The 24,266-nt window shown below is 29.2% G+C and overlaps 1 protein-coding gene across 1 annotated transcript in view; it reads left to right on the top strand.

Moving 5' to 3' along the window:
- Positions 1 to 1,748: 1,748 nt before the first annotated feature.
- The window catches only part of LOC107450385 (long-chain-fatty-acid--CoA ligase 6), a 70,575-nt gene continuing 48,057 nt past the window's right edge, over positions 1,749 to 24,266 (top strand). The window contains exons 1-3 of the mRNA XM_043040038.2: positions 1,749 to 1,937; positions 14,428 to 14,623; positions 23,678 to 23,792. Of these exons, the coding sequence (XP_042895972.1) occupies positions 14,474 to 14,623; positions 23,678 to 23,792 (265 nt within the window). The 5' untranslated portion in view covers positions 1,749 to 1,937; positions 14,428 to 14,473. The remainder of the gene's footprint in view (positions 1,938 to 14,427; positions 14,624 to 23,677; positions 23,793 to 24,266) is intronic.

Genomic DNA, 24,266 nt, shown 5'->3' with positions numbered 1-24,266 from the left:
AATGCACAATACACTTATTTTTGCAAACTACGAATTAAACTCCAGACGAAATTTAGTGTTTTAATACAATAGCAACGCAAATTTTTAGGAATTGGAGCTCGGTACATTAGAAATTTTAAGAACAGATACATGCGTATCAGTGCGTACCGGCTAAATCTCATTACTGCTTTGCGTATAACTACCTATTCCACACTGCTTAAAATATATTTTAAAACAATGTAAAAAAATGAATCTAAGCAAATACTTAATGTGTAACTAATTATTTAACACTGCTTGAATTGTTACTTAACACAATCTAACAAAATTAATTAATATCATGTTTATAGTGCTGCCATTTTAGATAGAAAAATACTCGCGTTTTGATGTTCGCGAAAGAAATGAATATATAAATAAAATTATTATAAAAATATAGACTAAACATGAGTGTCAGCGAAGAAGAATATTCTAAATATGCTTTTAATCCTATTTATTCAATTTTCGCAATTAAGCTGATGGTGGATATTTACTCTATTTGGCAGTTTCTTTCTAAACAAGTAAAATTCGAGGCCGTCACTCTATCGGAATTTGAGACATAAAGCTCGTGGTATTTAAAATCATATATTTATTTCCTCTAACAAAATTATACCAATACAATTTTGCAATCAGAAGTTTTGGAAAGGTAGTTAAACAGTATAGAGTTGCCTGCTTTTGTATTTTAGATCTAAATATAATTCTTCTTGTAAAATTATCATAAATTTTTTTTAGCATCATCCAGATCGGTTTTCACTTTCAGTTTTAACTGTATTATTAGTTATTTATTTATTTTATAAGTTTAAACTGTAGTAAAATTAAATAAAAAAAAATTTAAAACCTGAAAAATGTGCAGTTTTAAATTACTGACTCATAACCACAAATCACATAACTTAATTGCTTTAAAGTTTAGAGGAAAAATGCATAGAATTTCTGAAAATAATCAAGCTCTATTTCCGTACTAACAAAAGCTCGTTAAGTACATAAAAATATCAAGAAAACACCAATCAAAAACTTAACGATCCGAGATCTTGAAAGTTGAGAAGTTGAGGCAACCTCGTAATATTTTTTGATTAGAATTTTACATATATACATATTATATACAAATAATAGAATACATACATTATAATTATACATATATATATATATATATATATAACAAAAATAATCATAGTAGCAGTATTTGGTGGTAAATGTAGCTTATCGTAATTGAAGAATATGCTGTGCGACATTTTATGGTGAATTTGCGAACGTANTATATATATATATATTTCAAACAGTAACAAAATCAAAATGAATGTTTTTGATTGAAACAGTATTTAAGATACGATTATACCGATAATTGTTTTGAAATCAATGGAACTAACAAAGAAATTCCAAGATAAATAAAGATAATTTCGCGAGCATACCACTAACTGCTACCACAACTAATGCTTCAAGGTGAAACTAAAAAAATATGTGTAAAAATAATTTATTAGCCGCTTTTAAATTTCATATGAGAAGAAAAATAATTTTAAACATTAAATTATAAAATGTTAACATGTGTAATATGTTACATCATGTATCAATTGTGTTAACACGTGGTTCATTTCCCCTTTAATATTTTACCTGATTAGAACCTTTCCTTTTTTGTGAATGTAAAATAATACAAAAGAAAAGGCTGTTCTCTTTATCTTGAGAATTACCTTTTCTTGTTATCAGGTCCTGATAAGAATAATAGTAAAATGCTTCCAAAAAACGATTACAATGGGAGTCGATAATAGTTCAATGTTCAATGGTGATTCCGGGCATGTGTATTTGTTTGCACAGATAGTCATGACTTTAGTGTTGTAGAACATGCATGAAAACTTCCCAAATTAGTTTTTCAGGCAAACAATTCATTTTTAACTGAAACTGTTTTTCTTCTTCATAGCCTTATACCTCGACTAGTAAGTATGTATTTTTGACCTGTTGCAATGCAAGAATATTCAGTATTTTCAGTACTTTTTGAATAATTTATTAAATTTTAAAAATCATAAATTTTTCAATAATTTAATGTTTTTTTAAAATCTTTTATTACTTAACGCTTATTTTAAAAATTATTTAAGTTTAAAGGATTTTTACATTTGCTTTCTTATACTAAATATGTTGAGTAAGATAAATATCATTACTATTATGCCGAGCAATTGAAGAAACAACATAAGTGCTTCACGATAGATTCCGAGAAAAGTAGCTTGACAACTTTTTTCTACTAATGAACGCTAAAATGAAATTTCACAAAACTGATAAAACAAAATTTATTTTTGAAAAAAGTGTTTTTGCACCATGTAGTTTATCATAAATTTTGGATGCCAAATATAGAAAAATCTCAATTTTGAATTTTTTGTCACTTACGTTAATTTTTCTTTTGTAGGGCAGTATTCTTGTGTAGTTAAAGTGAAAAAAAGAGGTTTTCAAAATGCTCGCTTTTTCTTTCTATTGCTTGTTCTTAACCAAAGCAAGTCAATGAAATGTGATTTTTTTTTCTCTGTGTAAATTTTTTTCTACGCTTCTTGCTTATTTAAATTAAAAAATTACGGACAATTTTAGCAGTTAAACTTCTGGGCATGATTCGTGAAATAAATTGATTGATTTGTTTTGCATTTGTATTTAAAAATAATAAATGTTATTTTTAAATAATAATATCATAGGGATTAACTCAACTCATAAAAATGGAATCGATTTTGTGCATACAATCTAATTCTGATAGGTAAGACCCTGACTGTAAAATTTTATGGCCAAAACTTCACCATGTAATTGTGTGTATCGCATCTATCTTCTAAAAGGCATTCTTCATTAGTAAATATAATTTTTTAAAAGCACTATAGATGTAACGCCACATATATGTTAAATATAGGTATGGGTAAATCCGTGAACAAAATATAAGCGACAATTTTTTTTTTAAAAATCTTTTTAAAAGCAAGTAATGAAAAAAAAAACTGGACAAGTAGCTTTCAATAAGAGGGATAATAAAGAGGATATTTAATAGAATAATATGGTTAAAAGTAAATAAAGATACATTAGTTAAAACATTTCTTCACCTTTGGAATTTGTATTTTTTTTCTTCAAATGTTTCGTTAATTTATTATTGCGATTTCATGTTAGTAATTTTTTAATTTGTAACTTAAATTATTAAATTATATAAAATTGTCATTTATGGCAATAAATGTCATTTGAAAAAAAAAACGTATGTTTTTGAGTGTAGATATATGGAGTTGTTGCGTATCTTGCAATCTATTTTTAGAGAAAAAGAACGAAAAAGTTTAAATAAATAATAATTTCAAAAATTTTTTTTTGCAGTTAAGTTTTAATATTGTCTGTAGGTACACTGCGCAAAATAGGAGAGCGAATATCCTTAATAACTTATTATCTAATAATCAAATTTTCACGTACGTACTATGATTCATTCTTAATAGTTCGAGGGCTTGATTTTAAATAAAAAGTAAAGTATTTCTGCAATAGACCGTCGTGGGCCCAGAGGGTCATGAAGGATAAGGATTCAAAATTTCATGGCCAACGGCAATGTGGGGCAGCACTGAGTACCGACCGCCTTTAATTCCCAGACAAGCTGGTACCCATCGTTCTGAAGCTGGGTGATCTTCAAGCCGCCATTGGGGATCGAACTCCAGCTCTTCATAATGGCAGCCCAATACCGTAACCACTGAGCCATCGTGATTTATTTTGTGAGGCTCATCATTAAATATGTTAATGAATTAAATTTGAAATCATGAAATAAAACATAAAAACTTACTTTCTCTTCGTAAACGACGGATCCGACTTTTTGACCCTCAAAATAAGGTTGCGAGCCATAATTTGGAAAGTAATGTCGCAACTATTATATGTAGGAGAGTGATCTGAAGTTTGTGGCCCTAGATATGATTTTACTTTTCGCGTATTTCGTCGTACCTTCTGAATTATGAAGCAATTCAAGTGAGTTTTGCACACGATTATGGAACGTGCTTTTCCAAAGATAATTCCGAGCAAAAAATAAAGATTTATAATCATTTATTATTTTTCTTCAATTTATTCTAATAAGGAACTAAAAAAAATTTGAATTTTAAGGTATGAAAGATTTACCCCGACCTGCCCCAATTTAGGTCATACGAATAAATGTTTATTAAAGTCCAAAAAATCAGTACAAAACATAAAATACATAAACTGCATGGCAACAGCCCATAAACATGGCGGGCGAGTAAGAATGTATAAGAAAACAATTAAAATATGAAACAGTTTGATACATTCCCTAGTTGCGCCTACTGCCAGCTAAAAATTGCTAAACAAGATTTTGTCCCTCATGGTCAAAGGACCTTTACATAAAATAGAGTTACTAAGATATTCACAGAATAACTTATGAAAAAATAAACTTAACGGATTTAAAACTATAGGTCAAAAGACCCTTATAGAGTTAAAAGGAAATCACAATTAAAAAAAAGGGTTAAAACAGTAAAGCGCAGTAAAAGAGACTAAAGCATCACAAAAGCTACAAGGCTAATTTAACAAGATCAGCTTAACACTGTAGTATTTAAATGTGCAGCTAAAATGAATTTTAAGGTATGCAAATTTTTACACCATTTTAATCTGCTCTGTTTTAAAAGACAGAATCCAAAATTTGAAGGTAATCGGTGCTCTATTAACGATTATTTGAGAAGTAAGAAAATTAAAAATACTACTTTTTTAAGGTAACTAATGGAATTAGGGGGCTCAAAATTTCGATTACTCCAGTGTGCAGCAACCTTAGAGGAGAAATTTAAGCGGAAATGGCTAGTTCCCGCTCTGAAAACTTTTCAAAAATGAACTGACAGGAGAGGTTACCCTTCGGGAGAAAACTTTCTGATTTTGGTCACATCGTTAAGAAATTTTGTTTCGAGTACCTGAAGATTTACTCTTTCTTTTTGCTATTTCGAAAATTTTCAGATTTTATTTCCGATTGTAAAAAACAAGCTTTCGAATCAGAATAAATAATATGCCCACTACTTTTAGCCTATGGCTTTTAGTACGGCGGCGAACACTACTCCACCACCGTGGCTTAGCCACAGGTGCTCACTGGGTTACGATAAGAGCAATTCTGGCATTTCTGAGGTCAATGGGAAATAGACCCAAGTGATCGCCATTAACCAAAAATTTTTTTTTGTAAGACTAGCTTAAATATTCATGGAGATATGGAAATTTTTTTACAAAGCTAATTTTTTTTAAACTTACGTTTTCTTAATTTAACTGAAGAAATATTTATTAAAATTAAGCTAAATTTTTTCGAGTAATTTTTAATTTATAAGAAAAATATCATTTTAGAATTCGAAAAAAAAAATCATTAAAAATTGCGCAAAATATGAGTAGTATTTAAAATGATATTTTCATATGCGTATGCACGGAAAACATTAGAAGAAGTGCACCCCCTTTGCCCTAATGGCATATGACAACAACAACAACGTAAAACATGTAAGTTTTTTTTCTTCATAATTTTGTTTTGAATGTATTTGATAACATATGAAAAAAGTCCAATTTGGTTATCCTGAAAATTTAAAGTTTCTAGCAACTTTCTTAGTAGTTTTTATTAATTAAAAAAAGTTTTTAAATGGAAAAAGGTTTTACAGAATTTTAATTTTGCACTATTAAACAAAATTTATTAAAAATGTCATCAGCATTATATAGGACCACGCCCTATAAAATTATGTTTTATTTCCTAGTACCATCATTTGTTGTCCGGACCATCATTTTAGGGTATTATTTCATATGAAATTTTGTTTTATGATACAAAATGAAATTTGTGAAAAACCCTTTATCATTAGAGCTTTTAATGAAAAAGTAAAAAAACTTTTTAGAAATTTGCTGGAAACTTTTTACTTTTTCAAGATATTTTGATCTGATTTTTTTCAGAAACTAAATACGATTTTAAATAAAATTCAGAAAAAAAAATTAAATAATTTTTCGCAGATGTGCAGTATGAAAGCATTATTTTAAATACTGATATCATGCACCATTTTTAATAATTTCTTATGATATAATATTATATAATACTTTCATTACTAATTAAAAATTACTCCAAAAATTCTGTTTAATTTCATTGAATATTTTTGCAGTTATAGTAAGAAAATGTAAATCCAAAAAATTAGTTTTTTTTTTTATAAAAATGTCCATTTTACCTTGAATATTTAAGCTAGATTTACGAAATTTTATCCAGTTATGTCATATGATAATCAACGTGATTGTCGTGAGTTATTACCTCATCCGAGAATTAAAAGTATCAACACAACAGAAGACATCCAGAATCATTAACACTAAATGACAAACTAAATAAAGCTTTACTAGAAAAAGCAACCTAACTAACAAAAAGGAAAAATATTAAAAACAAATTAAAGTGGATGCACCGACATATATGGCAGCATCGTCAGGGGGGTGGGGCAACAACACGCAGCCAGTGGGGGAGCAGTTTCAGCGATTGGCGGTATATTGCAGNAGTGTTTTCTTTTCATTCGGCTTGCTTGTGAAATCGATGTTTGACCTGTGACTAAGTGAGTTTTTATTTTTCTGATGATTTTGTTTGAGTTTCTTCTCTAAATTTGTTATTTGTATTTCATGTTTTTTCCTGGACTTCTATACAAAACCATCGGGGTACTGAGGGAGTTAATTTAGGCATTTGCTTCTCCCTCAATTAGAAATGGTTTTGTTTTTATGGCTACGGAGGCCTGTACCCCCTGAAGACGTCGGCTTCGGTGGTCGTATTTTTATTTTTATTTCCTTCGTTTCCTTTATTGATATTTTTTTCTGAAATTTCTGCTGCTTTTTAGCGCGTTTTTTGAACAAAGGCACAAATAACAATGATTCAGAGAATCGTTTAAGGCATTTTCATGTTATAGAACAGGGATGGCGAACCAATGGCACGCGTGCCATTTATGGCACGTGACACAATATTTTGGGCACCCCACCGATCGCAATTGTTCTTGCACTATGAATTGTTATTACACAAATGTTATTAAATTATGAAGCATATGTAACAATTAAATGAAAAATCACAAAAACAAACAAAATAATAAACAACTATTATTAAAAAAATTAACAATTAATGCTAAAAAAAACAATTAACAACCATAAAAAGCAAGTTAACAATAAGTAACTAGCAAAAAAAATTAACAGTCTTGCTTAAACTAACATCTTACAACATAATATAAGTTATTTGTCATCTAATCTGCAGCAACAGAAGTCACACTGATGTTACTTTAAGTTGAATTACGCCTATAACTGAGACATTGCAAAATGTATTTTTTTTCCAATGTTAATAGTCTTGAGTTGATAGTATTTAGTATTATTATCTTCCCAATAATCACGAAGTCAAAATTACTTGACGGCACATCTATGACATCATTAAACAGTTTTTTTGAAAAAATGGCACGTTGGTGTATAAAGGTTCGCCACCCCTGTTATAGAACATGGTTTAATTATACAATTTTGTAAGAGGATTTGGTTACATTTCTTTCTAATCATCCATTCGCGCGAAACATGATTTTATTATTTACTTTAAATATCAAATGCTTTCACGTGGTCATCAAATGCCAGTTGGCATGCTATTTTACTTAAAAGACTACATGAGGAAAACACGTNTTCAGAGAATCGTTTAAGGCATTTTCATGTAATAGAACATGGCTTAATTATACAATTTTGCAAGAAGATTTGGTTACATTTCTTTCTAATCATCCATTCGCGCGAAACATGATTTTATTATTTACTTTAAATATCAAATGCTTTCACGTGGTCATCAAATGCCAGTTGGCATGCTATTTTACTTAAAAGACTACATGAGGAAAACACGTGACTCTTAAAAGCCGATGAATCAGCATCGAAAAACTGATAGTTACCTATTATTCATAAGACCAATAGTTAGCTATCTTTTGTAAATATATGATTAGTAGTTTAATAGTGGTGGGTGAAATATCTAATGGTACTACAACAGTATTTACTTTAATATTTTTTGGCATTTTTTAATTGCTTATTTTTAAAATTAATTGTTTAGATGGCTCTATCAAAATGTATATAACTAATGATAACTTATTATCAGCGAAGAAGCATTGCATTATGAGTTGAAGTGAGCATTATGTTATCAGTTGAAAGTAAATAGTTTCACGGATTTTTAGAAAAATACAGATGTTCAGTTATAAAAATGAATAAACATTGAAATAATGAAATAGGGAAAGTAATATAAAAATTATAAAATGGAATTGTTTCGTCTGCATTTTCACAGAATTATTATTCGTAAAAAAAAAAAAAAAAAAAATANAAAAAAAAAAAAAAAAAAAAAATCAATAATAGTTAGCAAAATTAAGATGTACTCGGAAAAAAAAATTCTAATAAAATTACCGTAAAGGTGTTTCTGGTAGAAAAAAGGTTAATAAAACCAAAATATACGGTATTTAAACCATTAATTTGTTATTTTTCCGTTCATATGGTAACAGTTTATAGAAAAGTCTGGTTTTCATAATTACAGTTCTCATTACCACAAATTTCGTAAAAAATACAAAACTGAAAAGTAAATTTTACCGAATAAATGGTTTTTATGCCATAATCCAAGGAATCATGATAAAATTATTAACTTTACTAACTTTTATCACATATTGTAAATTTTATCAAAATCATTACCAAAGCGTTTCTTTAAAAACTACCGAGCTTTCTTGATATTCCCATAGAGCCAGAAATACGGTAAATTTTACTATATTCTTGTAGTTTTGACCATACTTTTTTTTGGCGAATCAATTTGCTTAAATGTTCTTTAAATTTATCTTCTATACTATTTTTTGTTTGAAAAAAAAATTATTAAGAACAAAAATAAATAAGTAAATAAACAAATAAATTAATAAAATAAATAACGATAAACTAACATATCTGACTCGTCTAAATTTTTTTGTTCGTTAAATTGATCCTATTCATTCAAATGTATTAGAGGCGCCTTACTTTACTTTCAACACTTTTTTGGCGCGATGAAAAACAATTTGTCTTTATAAAACCCTGTACTTGTTCGTTATCTTGTTATATTAAGACGTATCGTTGAGTTGCAATACCAGTTATTATTATTTATTTTGGAATTGGACGTTTTTGCGACAAATCAGAAACGTATGTTTCTTGAAATTTAATTTAATTACCGGGTTGAATTGCAAATAGGCAAAAAATACTTAGGTCGAAAAACTTGCATTAAACAAAAATTAAAACCATAGTTTAAAGGACTATATTTGAAACTACACCACATTTTAAAATTGACTTGGAAATTACAAGACTCGTAATATTGACTGATAATTAAAAAGAATAATAATAATCAGGCTGCTGAGTCGAGTTTGATTTAGTAAAATGTACTTAACTATCAACAGTAAGTGGATAAATATTATTAAACGTCCATACAATGTTCGTTGAAAACTGCTGTAAATTTTGTTTAGAAATTTGCAGCCATTTTTAGATATTTCTTGATTTATTAGGAGACGTTGCCTCTTCAAACTTCTTCATCTTAATAATAATAATAAGAATAAAATTCGATATTCAATAAGAAATTGCGTATTTGTAGATAATAATGCTAAAAAACTTAGTGTAACTAAACTCTTGATCAAAAGTGACATTTGGCAAATATGGAGATGCCTGTTTTGTAAATTATCGCCTGCAGGTTTTGGCCGGTTTTGCAGTATAACGTGATTTTCAAATGCATGTAACACGTCGATTTGATCGAATTTGCCATGGTTTTTTGTAATCATTTGAAGAAAAAATTTATTTAAAAACATTTCCAAAATTTGTGGTGACGACTGGTTTTGCAGCTAAACGAAATTATTAAAATAAAAGATTTTTTTTTCTTCCTAGAATAATACGAAGATTAGATTTAATAACATGAAATAATCCATTTGTCTTTTAAAATAACGCTGAAGAGCTATCATTAAAAGAATCAAAGCAAGATAATTAATGATATATTTATACAACTCCCCTTTTTATTTTTCTGTAGCGAAATGATAAAAAACATCACACCATATTTTTCTAATCTGCTGTCTTAGTAACCTTTGGATTTGACACTAGGTTCTAAAATCATCTCTTTGAGTGTCGGTTTCGAACGACGAAAACAGAGAAATGTGGATAGGAAAAAAAAAGAAGATGTTTTTCATTGATTACGGTGGCTTCAAAGTTCGTTTTCATTGCTGAAGTAGTTCTAAAAATAGATCATTCGAATATATTTGGCATTGTTTTTTGAATTAAATTTTGTAACTGTTGTATTCGTAAGAAGACGCATTTGTTTATTTATTTGAATTCTTAGCAACACGCGTTATCAATAAGAAAAGATGCTTAAAATTAGTCAGAAATTGAGCATCAAAAGCTATATTTGTTTCTCAGATCATTGCACTTTGAACTGCTTAATCCTTGTTGGACTTTGATAAAATTGTTTGCTATAGTTACGATGTAGAGAAATGAATGCGATAAATTAATAAAATAATTGAAATGTGTTTTTTTGATATTGCGTAGTTGGAACGCTTTTTAAAAGTAAAATTGTACCTTTTTTAAGACAATGTTTCAAAGTTTAAGATAAGTTAGGACTTAGAGGTGAAAGTACATAGGAATCCTTGATTTAAAAAAGAAATGTACTGATACAATACTTAATATGTTAAGAATTGAAAAAAATTAATACAATGCTTAAAAATTTGCGATACGTTAGGACTTTTATCTTTAAAAGCTAAATATACATAAAAATCTTAGTTTCAAAAAAGTGCACTCATATAATGCTTGAGATGTTGTGAATTGAAATTAATATAATGTTCAATGTTTAAAGTTGTAAGATAAGTTAGGAGTTTTGCAGAAAAAGTTAAGTACATAATAATCTTCGATTTTTTAAAAAAGTGCATGATCCTAATGCAATCTGAAATTTTGAGACTTAAAGTTTATACAATATTCAATGTTTAAAGTTTTAAGATAAGTTAAAGTTCTTACAGAAAAGGTAAAGTGCATAATAATCTTTGACTTTTTTTTATTAAAGTGTAGGATCCTAATTCAATCTTAAAAATTTTGAGACTTACAGTTAATATAATGTTTAAAATGTAAAGTTTTAGGATATGTTAGGTTTTTTACAAAAAATGTTAAGTGCATAATAATCTTGAATTTTTTTAAAGAAAAGTGCATGATCCTAACACAATCTTTTGATTTTGAGAACTAAATTTAATGCTAAGTTCCCCGTTTAAAGGTACATAATTAGGATTTTACTGATAAGCAGTAAAATCACGTAAGAATATCTGCCTAGAAAGCATTAAATTGATTTTATTATTAAAATACTGAACATATAAAAGGAAGTTCAATAATTCTATTGTTTAGAGTTTTTTTTTTTTAAATTCTCTTTTGAATTGGTTTCTGCTTACATGACAAATATGAGATACGATAGTAAGAAAACGTATATTTAAAGGAAGGATCTTTATTTGCTCATTAAGGTTTTTGCTAACTATAAGATGAACTGCACCATGCAAAATTTTTAAGGAATTTCTTCGAAGTTTCAGTTATCCTGAAACGATTTTAAAGCGACCTCTTCAGGCAGAGATGCGATACAGAGATCAGATGTTCTCCATATTAATCCTACGGAGAATCATGAACGCAATTTTTTTACTAATTAAATAACTAAATAAAATTTTTGATTTTTTTAAACTTTTATACATTGAAATGTGTTCTATTGAACCTAGTCACCAAATTTAAAATTTTAAGGTTCTGATTAAAAACTTGATATATTGGGTATATAAATTAAGGTATTAGGGTATTAAGGTATTGGGTATATATATTAAGGTAAAGTATTATAAGTTTTAAAACTTGAACATTTTAAAGTGCTAAGGTAAGTATTTTTGAAACCTTTCTAAATTAGAATAATAGTTCGCAAAAGAGTTATTAAGTTATTTAAAATTATTAAGTTATACGAAATTTAAACAGTTATAAAATTTTTTTTTTCAACTTTCAAGTTCAAAATTTGGTAAATAAATTCAATAAATCACATTTAACTAACTAAAATATAAGTTTATTAAACTATTTACTTATTAAAATAGGAAAATCAACATAGGGAATTAAATTGCTTTTTCGTCAAAGAGAAAACCTAAATGCTAAACGTAATCAGTTTAGTTAAGAGAAATTGGATTTGCTCGTCTTACAGGCAAAAAGTTATTTTTTTAATAGTGTTGTTAATAAAGACTTAATTAATTTATTGAATAATCCATAGTTTAATTAATCAATTAAATCAATTGAATCATCCATGGCTCTGAAAGTTTTTACTGTAACTGAGAATTAAATGGACAAACTGAAGTAGAAGTTCATGTTCGTCTGTGTTGGTAGTGACACAGAATAAACAATAAATGGCTTAAATTATTTAATTGTTTTTTTATTTTTATAAAGGATATAATTAAAGCTCTTTCTTTGTATAATACTAAAGCATAATTAATTTAATGACGAGCACGTAACAAGCACTAAAACATTAACGAGCTATAATGAAGACCCTCAAGTTTTTAGAACTATCGATATCATTTACAGCTGACTAAACCGTATTCTTCAATGATGCGTAAGTTGCAAACGTAAATAGATGAAGAGGTTTTAAACTCAATAAACGAAGCTCGGATAAGTTTTTGTGTTTTAAATAATTTCTGGAAAAACAGAAATATTTGACCCAAATATTCCAAAAAATTTTAAAACTGGTGCTTTTATTGAGGAGCAGAAACCTATCATAATAACAATACTAACATGAAAAAACTTAAAATTTTTAGAAACAGAATGTGTTAGGAAGATGTAAAGCTTGTTTTTCGAAGGTTCCGTCGTATTATGAAATGATACTTTTTTTTCTCTCGAATAATATGATATTTTTATAACTTCTGTGAATTTGCAACTGTTACTCATGATGACTGTTAGGTCTAGTTTAGCCTAGCGTTGTTTACGTTAATTTTGAAAATGGCCCAAAACATCAATATGGAGAAAAGCCACAGTTTTGCCAAAATAAAAAGCGTTTGTGGTCCAATTTTTTAATATTTAAAAACTTACTCCAAAGCTGCATTACCTGGGCTCATAATAATTTGCAAAAACTGAGAACGAGGCAGTGATTTTGATAATTTTCGTCTAGGTGGGAAAAGGTCGCCAAATCGCCGATTTTTTAAAAAAAAGTTTAATTTCTTTTAAAACAGTTAAGTTATTTGTTTGTTTTAAAGTCCAGATAATTCTACGCGGCAAGATTATATATATAGTTTAAAATCATCGCATTGCTTCTTGTGTAAGGCGCTTAAACTATGTTTTTTTTAAATTTCCTAGGCGACAGAGCTTCGAAATACAGTGTTAAGAGTGAAATGGCTCGATGATGTCATGAATTAAGTGTCGTTGAGTAAGAGAGATAGTGAAAAACATGTTGTGCATGTTAAGTAGCATTTTGGAGAAACTCAAATTTTAAAGTTCAGCAATATACAGTTGATAAAAATTCGCTTTTAAATGCTTCGATTATTTGCAAATATAATTCATTAATTTGTTTTACCAAGTTTCTAAGGAGATTTTAAATGAAAAAAAAAGCTTTGTGGGCAGTCTTCTGATATTCTTATTTATACATTCGGAAACTGCTTCATGAAGAAAAAATTCTGGTAAATATTACCGTACTGTATGGTAATGGAATTTCTAGAAAACAACTTAATTCTGGTAATAAAAACCAAATTACACAGTATTTAAACTGAAGCGTAATGAATGGTTTGAAGAATAAAAACATTAAATAATTATAATTTACATTTATTTACAATTTATACATGACTAGTCTAGTTTAAATGCGTCATCAAATATTTAAGATGCAAATAAGCAAAGATATAATAATAGAACAACATTAAAATGCCATTCTAAAAAGTAGGAATTAAAGTTGTAGTTAAAGCAAACTTAAAGTTAATAAATAATTATTAAAACTATTAATGCAGAATATGATGAGTGATGTCACGTCGCTTCAAAACTATTTATTTGGCAATTTTTCCGTTTATATGATAAAGAATTACCAAACACTCTGGTTTTCAAAATTATCGTTCTTATTACCATGTATTTAGTTAAAAAATAATAATAATAATAAATAAATAAAAAGTAAATTTAACCGAATATATGGTTTTTTATGCCCCGCGCTAAAGTATCATGATAAAATTATAAAACTTTAAGACACTTACAAAATTGTATCACATATTACAGAACCATATTTTATTGCTAATTTTACCAGAATCATTAGAACAGCGAACCGGCAAGAAGTTATCGAGCTTTTTGGTGTTCTTATTGAGTCAGAGACACGGTCAATTTTTCCATATTCTGGAAGTTTTGACCATACTTTTTTTTCTCCAATTATTCCAATGTACCACTAAGCTTTTAGCATTGCATATTATTTCATTTTATAATTATTTTTTTCTCTCACTGAAATAGAGGAAATATACAAAGAGGTAATTTTTAGTCGTCAATCAATTCAACGATGGAACAGTATTTGCAATATCTGGGCGGCGTTATGGGAGGTGTAATGATGTCTGGAGCTGCAGCAGTCGCAACATCTCTTTATATGTCTACATTACCACCACCAATGACACCAACAGTGAACTTAGATAAGCAGTCCAAGGAGTTACCGGTAAGAACCCATTTATTATTGAATTTGTTGATGAATGGAAGCTCCCAACTTATAATCTCCTCACTAAACAACTCACTACTTCATATATAAATGCTCTTATATGTACCCCTATATTGCAGAAACTTGATTTAAAATTTCTCAAAGACTAATCACTTTTTACACAATACTAAAATAGGCATCAAAAGATACAAATGTTAGCCCTTGGTGTTGGAGGTAATAAATCAGAAAAACAATTTGAAAATTACATTTTGAAAAGTTATATCGCGCAGCTGTTTCAATGCTTTGGGCAAGCTACACTACCAGCGTTAAAACTAAAAATTAAGGAAACCAGTGGGAAATACAAAGGATCAGGACCAATCAGGAAAATAAACAAAATTCAGTTCTCAAGAATTAATTCTAGAAAGATAGTAGGGCTCAAAAATCCAAGACAGGAAAATTGAGGTTTGTGCAGCAGTGTGATGACAAGAATGTCCTTCGATCAGGATTTCGCGTTTAACCATCCCGGTACTTTTAGTGATTTTCTTCAGAAGTTTTTATAAAAACTTGACTTCTTGCACCCTAGATCCATTTTGCGTGGTCGCATAAGACTGTAGAAGTCATTTTATTGTTTTACTATAATAATAAATTAAACATTTATAATAAACCGTGACAAAAAGATATGGGGCACTTATCTATCTACCTTTTATATTCCTTAACTTTCATTTTTGTGTGACTAAATTTTCAGCCCGACTATTTTTTTGGCAGGTTATGTATGCATTCAGTACATAATGACAATAAATATAAAGTGTACACTGTAAAAAATTATGGATCAAATGACGGTATAAGGTGCATCATCCGTGAAATCCATTTTTGTCGTTTAATAATATACAGTAAATTTTACAATAATATTACTAAAGAGATTCAGTGATTTTATGGTAATTATTACTGTAAAAATGACAGTTTTTCAGATTTTTTGTTTCGTAACATGTTCCGGTGAAAATGGATTTTACGGTAAAAAGTACCATCACCCTGAGTGTACAAAACTTATTATTTTTCATACAAATACATTTTACACGACGTGATTAAAAAAAAATTAATTTTTATTTGTTGTCTTTGCTCAAAATGCGAATAAAGATGTGATTCTCAAGAGAATACTTAGAGGTTTTAGTGTATAAGTTTGGAATTCACGTGAAACAAAGAAGAGTAGTTATTAATATGGGCGTATGTGAATTAATAATGCTGTAAATTACACCAGAAAATATTTTGGAAATTCTTCGGTAGTAGAACCCCGATCATCCGACGCCCGATCATGTGGCACTTCGGTTATTCGACGCTTTTCAGAATCCCATAAAAGCACTCCGGTACGAATTATGTTATTTAGACAGTTGATGTTTCCCAATTACGGCTGCTTTTATGGGCCTTGCATAATTAGACACTAAATACTCAATTTAATCCAATTGGGTGCTTGCAATTCAAGAAGAAGATCACGAATACACACACACGTGACCTATGACGTCAGCATCAGTTGATCGCTTATAAGCGAATTAAAGTTGAGCTAAGGTTCTCCACATAAGTTAGAATGTTAATTATTGTGAAGTTAATTAAATAATTAAGCACATCAAATTTGTTTAAATATAATACTTTCTCACCTCCATCTTTCACTTAACTTAGATTTATTATTTGTTTTTTGTATTTTAGTCTAACCATGATATACTTTTGTTTCGTGTACCTGACAATTTGGATGCATAATTAGTTTGTTTATGTTTTGCATGGCTTTGTGTCTGTCTTTGTGTCTTTGTGTTAAGTAAGAAATACATAGTGAAAGAATTGAAATCTTTATTAAAGAATTTTTGTGAAAGAATATAGTATGTGTGTCACTTAAAAGAATTGATACTTGACGGGCTTGGCTTACTCGGAATAGAAAGAAAAGAACAGTTAATAACGTAAACAAATGCCACTTTTCAACGACCAATCAGAATCTAGATACTCACATTACGTCACTTGCAGGTATCCCATTGCTATAGTGGCAATGGATCCGGATTTTGGTAGCTAGAATCCAACAACAAAGCGAAAATCAAAAATACATCAAAATGATATTGAATCGTTATTTATTATATTAAAAACACAAGTACTTTTTTTTTTAAATTTATGGTCGTGAATTATTCTGAGTAATTTTATTCATAATTTGATCTTGATGTTTACATACTTAAATCAACTATAAACATCCTCCGATTTCGATTTCCTGACTTACACTTGGCACCGTGGGTGTCGGATAATTAGACACTGTTTTAATATAGAGTTAAGTAAATATTTTCTAAAAACTTTTCCCACTCAAGTGTTATCACTTTTCCCACTGCAGTGTCAGTGTATAACGAAATCGATTTGTTCTAGTGGAACTTTCCAGGGTACTTTGAGGGAAAGTTGTTAGAGATTTTTGCTGTTAACTTTTGAGGGAAAGAGATTAGAAACATTTGCAGTTATTTAAGTAAATGAAATAAAATAATTTAGTCCTGGTGATAAGTTCAGAGTATGTAATAATGATTTTTAACTAAAAATGAATCAATATATACAATATATAACGAAATCGATGGGTTTCAGTGGAAAAGAGACTGTGTGGAGAAAAAAGATTTTTGCTCTTATTTAAGTAAATGTTATAAAACTTTTAGTACTTTTGATAAGTTCAAAAGTTTGTAATTATGACTTTTCAATAAAAATGAACTAAAGCACATTATAAATTCAATAAAATCATCAATTTTTATTAAGTAAATAAAATGATCAAGTGAGAAGACAATTCATGAATTTAAAGAATATGTTCTGGTATGTAATATATGCTTATTTTACTTAAAAAAATTCAATGATTATACATAACTTTGCATTTAGTGACGTTCTAATTACATTTTCTTGTTTTAAGGATGAGCTAAAAATAGAGTAGGGATCATTTCCTTTTTTTTGTCACATACAGACCTTCTTTCATGGCTACGACAGATTTTATTTTTTTAGACAGATTTTAGTTCAGTATCGCCGCTTCATTTTTGGAATTACTTTTTTATTTCATTTTATAAACCGTCGTTGAACAGCCGACCCAATTTTGAGTTTACGACTGTCAATGTTCAACTCCGTAATCTTGTAATTTTGAAACCGATGCAGAAGACACGAGAACTCCTGTATCAAGTATTGGGAGAAATTTGCCTTCATGGAGGACTTCTTTGAAGGTGATAACCTGCATTTACCTTACATGGCGAGGAAAACCACGAAAACTTCCGACGATTAGCCTGGTGGAAAGGGGACTCTAACCCATGACCCGTCTACCACTGAGGATATTTTACGCTAGCACTGTGGTCGGTATTCAAATTCCTGCGATGCCTTGGATTCAAATCCGATTAATCTCTCACCCCTGAGCCACCAGGACTCGTTTCAAATTATTGTCTCTTTCCGGCATTTATCGTAGCCTATTACAATTTTCAAAATTTCTTCATTTGTAGAATATGAATGCAACTAAATTTTTTTTACTCTCACCTTTCAAAAATTTGAAGAGAGTTACATCGTCTGTTATTCTTCAATTCTTTTCTAATATTTCAACTGATTCATCAACTTTCTGAAAAAATGACGAAAATCGAAAAGATGAATGTTTAAAAATTTCGTTATAGGGAAACAACCACTTCTATATATGGAGAATATATTTAATGTTATTTAGTGTTGCAATTAAAAATTTCTTTACGCAGTAAAATTCGCCCCAAGACTTCGTTGTAAGGAGACTCTACTATATTTTCTTTCTTTGGAATGAGAGAACTCAGAGTCTGAGATTAAAAGCTCACGTAGTCAATTATAACAGTATTTTGAAAAGTGTATTCATTTTATAGAACTTATTATTATTTCAGAAATCAACAAAACTGGCACTCGAAGTCATTTATTTAAGAAATGATTTCTAATTATTATACGTGTGACGCGGTCAGAATTAAAACCAGGTCACGTGCTGTTATTTTCAGTAAGTTGTTTTGAAAAAGCTCCAAGGTATTTCTGGAATAAAAATCATATGATTTACAGTTGAAAGTGACAAGGAAAAATAAAAATAAAATTTTGGGGTTTTCATTGATGTTTTTTTTGCTTTAAAAGAAAAGTAAGTTTGATTGGAAGGCAGGAATTCCTTGTTTCATTATTTCTCACGTCATAACACTGATCAATTATACGTCATATTTACGTTATGAATATTATAACGATGATAATAACATGCATCAGTTAGTCAATTTCAAAACACATTTTTTCATTTCCTAAAAATATTCTGAAACAGTTTCTTTCCGAGTAACTAAAATATTAATTTGGTATTGACATAAAAAAAAATACTTCGAAACTAAGTAGTTATATGAGGGTCAGTTATTGAGAAACGAATTATTGTTTTTGTTCGAACTTAAGCTCTATTGACAACATGATAAATAATGATCACGAATATTTTTATTGTATGCTTACCGGGTTGAAATTCTTTATTATTGAAAGCGCCAAAAAGTAACAATCTTTAAGAAAGTTGTCTGAAGTTTTTCCGATTGATTGCTATACAGGTTGTACTACTGGAACAACGGGTTAGTTGCTGGCAATCAAAACAAGATATTCTTTGCAGTAGATAAATGCATATGTGTATTAATATATAATTATAAATGAAGGGGTCGCAAAATGAAAGGCCGGTAGCTAATGTTTAAATCAAAGATAAACGACCAAAATTAAGTTTTTATGGAATATATTATGTAATTTTTTTAACCAACTGAAAACAAATAAATAATATAATTAAACATACAATGTAAAATGAAATTACTATAGAAATAACACGATAAATTATAATTAAAAAATCGAACATATATTCTTTAATCCTGATGTTAGATTAAGCAAGATTGCATTCGAGATCTTTTTCAAAACAAATTAATGTTTTATTTATTTAGAAAAAAAAAGAACTACGATTCTAGAACTTTTTTTCTCCATAATATAAGAAAATGTACAATTAATTTCGACTACTTTGTATCATTTTTGAAATGAATTATTATGTGGACAATTATAAACCTAAAGAAAGCACGTGTAAGACGATTGAACATAAAAAGAAGAAAAAAAAAACCTTTAAACATTAAGGGTATAAGGGCCAAAGCATCTTTAATTTTATCATTTGTTATCAGCGCTTACTGTCTCAAGGCCATTCATTTGCGTTATGAGTTGAATGGCTTGATTTTCTTTTTTTCTTTTCACCATAGTATGATATTCTACGAGAAACCAAATTTTCAGTTAAACTGGTTTTATAGTTGAGGCAAACTGGCGTCTTTTTATCCATTAAACCTTAGAATATTTTCGTAGGAATGAATCTAATTTTAAAGTAGCTCCATTGAAGTTTTTCTTTGGTAACTTAATTGAACTACAGTCAGTGAACTTACAAACATAATGAGTACAAAAAAAAAAGAAAAAAAAAGAGAGCTGTGATCAATGACCAATAATAAAAATTGATGCACATGTGGAATTGCTATTTAATTTCTTAAAACGAAAATAGATACTTTTTTATTTATTAGAACACGACTCTTAATCAGAAGGTAAAAAAAATCTGCCCTAGAAAAAAAAAAAGGTAATACAATAAGGAAAATAAAATACATATTTCGAGCTGCAGCAGGTAAAGTATATTAAAAACGATATAATTTTAGATACTATTAAAAAAAAACAACCTATAGGATTATATTAGCAATTACGACCTGACTAAAATCATCCTAGATGAGATTTTTTCTTGTGATTATCTCTTGATAGTAGACAGGCGGAGTTAGTCAAAAAACAACTACGAACAAACAACTTATGCCAACTAGTGTACGATGGAATAATTTCCATTAGTGAACAATCAAGTTGTGCTAAACTTTGCAAATAATAATACAACAAATAAAGTATAATAATTATTGTAAATTTTTTTTAAATAATAAAACTTTAAAGCGTTCTTTGTAATTTAGAAGGGAAATATATATTTTTATAATTTATAAGTTATGAAAGGATATCAAAAAACTAGCATAAAAATAGTCCCTGACGAATAGATTGATGTTGTTTAGAATCGAATGAAGATTTTGTTGTTGTTTAGAAGCAAGTTTAATATATTATCTCTTAACTGTCAAAATAGACATCTAATTTGCCAATACTCATTTACATAAGTGTTATATGCTTGTAAGTATAGAGTACTACAGATAATATGCAAGGTTTCACTAAAATATTTTTCTATTTTCGTCTAAAAAAATAATGAAAGCTCCAAGATAACATTATTTTTCTAACTTAAAACGCTTGTCATCTGTTTCAGTTATAGTTTTTTTTTACTAAAATTATTAGAATATTGACTGTGTTAAGGATTTTGCAAAAGTGTACGAACTGATAGTGAAGACAAATCTCCCTACTTGAGAGAGATTTGACTAACAGGAATTATAGGACTTATTTAGAACAAAACAGCAATAACACTGGGGAATAAATATTTTGTTGCATTTATACAAATACTTGATCTTGCCTGATTTGTGTGTGGGGACTTCAAATCTGACATTAGTTTTGCTCCTAGAACAACAGATGTTTTTTAAAAATGAAATTTTTAGCCAATTTTTTTGTGGAAATGTGCAAGTTTAAAAACGTTATATATAACAGAGTGATGTGCAATTGTTGCGGCATACTTTTAGGGGATCAGGGCACATCATCAGGATTAAAATCGCATTGGGACCCATATCCGGAAATGGCGGCGTAGGCGGCTGGAGGCGCTTTCCTGTCATGATCTTGTTCAGATGCAGGTGTAGAAACATAATAGAGAAGCGCCCCAAGTGGCGTTTGACGAAATTTCCGGGCAAGGGTTCCTATGCAATTTTAATCCTTATGATGTGCTCTAACTCCCCTAAAAGTTTGCGGCAACATTTATGCGACTCCCTGTTATGCCAGACATTTTTAAGCAATTCTCTGTTCTTGCCGCATCTCATACGTTCTGCGATTTTGTGTCCACAGGGTCAGCGTCGCATGCCATGCAACGATGATAAAAATTGCATCATCATTGAAATTGAATTCGTTGCTTCTTACACGCCTTTTTATGTCCCGTGATTAGTTTTGTATTTCTGAAAATTGCTAAGAGATGGCGCAACTAGTCCCACTTCCTTCACAATATTCGCAGTGAGATTTTCCGCCTTGAATTAAAATCAAAATCATTTTGTACTTTCTGTAATGTCGCTTTCATTAGTGTTGAAATTATTCATCAGTATTAAAATTATTTCATTTCATTAGTATTAAAATTAATTATGAAAATTAATTATTATTAAAATTAATTATTATTAATTAATTACTAGTATTTATGAATCATTATTAATTTTTTATTAGTTATTAAATAATTTTCACAAAAACTTTTACCTAATTTCAATAATTTCTTATGCAGATATTGATCTTAGAAATAGATTTTATAAAGATAAAAGTTGGGTGCATTGCAAGGGAAACTGGAGATCAGTGAACGGGACATCACATGTTTCACACCTGTAGGTCAAGTAAAAAACTGCTTGCTGACAAAAATAGTTTGCATTTTCGAATTTAATTTAGAACATATATTAATTTTCAGTAATAAAAAAAATGCTTTTCTTAAGTCGGAAATTCGGAGAAAAATCAGACAGAAAAGGGTTGGCGAGTACATCCCACTAGTATACAATACTTGACTTATGAAAAATAACAAATCTAAATTAAAATTGTTGACCATTCTCGCTTGAATTTAGTTTGGTTTTAAACAGTTTTATTTTAATCAGTGAACTGAAATACTGTTTCAACTTGTTTGTTATTTTTTTTAACATCTTTAGTCTGAATCAGTACTGTTGTTCACTTTTTTCCTTGCTTCTTGGTCTTACTTTTAATATTTCGTGAAGCTTTCTTTATTACTCGGAGTCTTTCAATTTCCTCGTTGGCAGGTGTATTTGCCAAAATCCTTGATTCGATAAGATATGTCAAACATCCCTACACTATGTATACAAAAAACTTAATTTTTTTCTTTTTCCTTTAACCTTAGAGTAAAAGAACTGGAACTTGCAACAAGAAGTAACTTTTTTGCTGCTAGATAATATCACATGTAAATAATCATTAATTTTCATTCAGATGAGTGATAATAACAAGCAGCAGATGAATTTGCTTGATGCCATGTTGCAATTTTTTGCTCATCAGACCAGGGATTTTTTTCGGTTCTGTAACTCTAAATAATCGACCTTATTTCGCCGTAACCCCGGCTTAATATATAAAAAGATAATCATGCACTCAGTGACCAATAAGATTACGAGTTTTTTTAAAAATATATGAGGAACACAATGTTTTCGTCATTTTATATTTAACAATTTCAAATTCGATTTCATGTCCGGTACTTAGAGTTATATTTAGTCAAGTTTTGATTTTGGGTTATGCATAAGTTGAAAATGGATAAAACAAGCTATTTTACGGTTTTTGTTAAAAAGAAGAAGGAAAAAAATGCTCCTAACGTTGAAAATAGATATCTGGAAAATATATTTCTTCATTGAAGATTTGTTTATTTCATTTTAATTGGAAAAGCCTAATAAGAAATACTAATGTAATTTTTTCATAAGAGTGTCACAAACTATTAACGTTATTTATTGAATCAACTATAATTACAGGTTTTAAAACTCATTGCTGAATCGCGTTGGCTCAAGGAAAAGAGCGTTTGCCTATCAATGAGGTGAACTAGGTTCAAATTCCAGCGGTGGCTGGTAAATACGAACGCTGCTCGAGGCTCGCAATGACCACAACGCTGACGTAAAAATATCTTCAATGTTAGACGGACCATGGGTCAGAATTCCCTTTGCATCGGGCTAACCGTGAGAAATTTTCGGGGTTGCTTCAAATATTGTATGTAAATTATATCATCTGCAATTTCTTCTTCATTTTATTTGTAAATGACTGCCTGATAGACGGAAATAGCTTAATACCAAGCTGAAATCCAGTGTTCATCAACTAAACAAATGCATGAATAGGGAATATGAATCAAATATTCTCTAAGGTTAAATCTCAAATGTTTCTTCTGCTTTAAATTCATTAATTTCACTTATTTAATTTACACAGGGACCAGATCGTGCGAGGTCTTCAATGTATTACCCTGATGGGAAATTACTTGAATACTGCTTTGAAGATGCCAGGACACTTTATCAGATCATTCCAAGAGGAAACAGGCAGTCAGGTGATTGAAGCATTTTATATTATTATTAATGAGTGAAAAAATGGATTGATTAAAGCCGTTATCTAAAAGCTGTTATCTAGTTAATCAAATAATAAAACAAATAATAATTTTCATGGAATCAATTTAAATTGAACTATTATCATTAGTTCAGATTTAATACCTTTTGTGTGCACTATTTAGTGTTACATAAATTTTGTAGTTAACACTGAGAAAAGAAAGTATGGTCGAAACTACCAGAAAATGGTATAATTTGCAGTGCTCTGTCTCTATGGGAACACAAAAAAGCTCGATAATTTTCACCGAAATGCATTGGAAAAATTAACAATAAAATATAGATTTATTACCATGCTGTTTGGTAGTAAAATGTTATCCTGACACCTTTAGAGTATGGCTGTTGTTCTTGTTAATTTACGTCGCACTAGAGCTGCACAATGGGCTATTGGCGACGGTCTGGGAAACATTAAAACTTTTTTT

The sequence above is a fragment of the Parasteatoda tepidariorum genome, chromosome 4 (assembly GCF_043381705.1).
Source record: "Parasteatoda tepidariorum isolate YZ-2023 chromosome 4, CAS_Ptep_4.0, whole genome shotgun sequence".
Taxonomy (NCBI): domain Eukaryota; kingdom Metazoa; phylum Arthropoda; class Arachnida; order Araneae; family Theridiidae; genus Parasteatoda; species Parasteatoda tepidariorum.
This window is presented reverse-complemented; position numbering and strand designations above follow the sequence as displayed.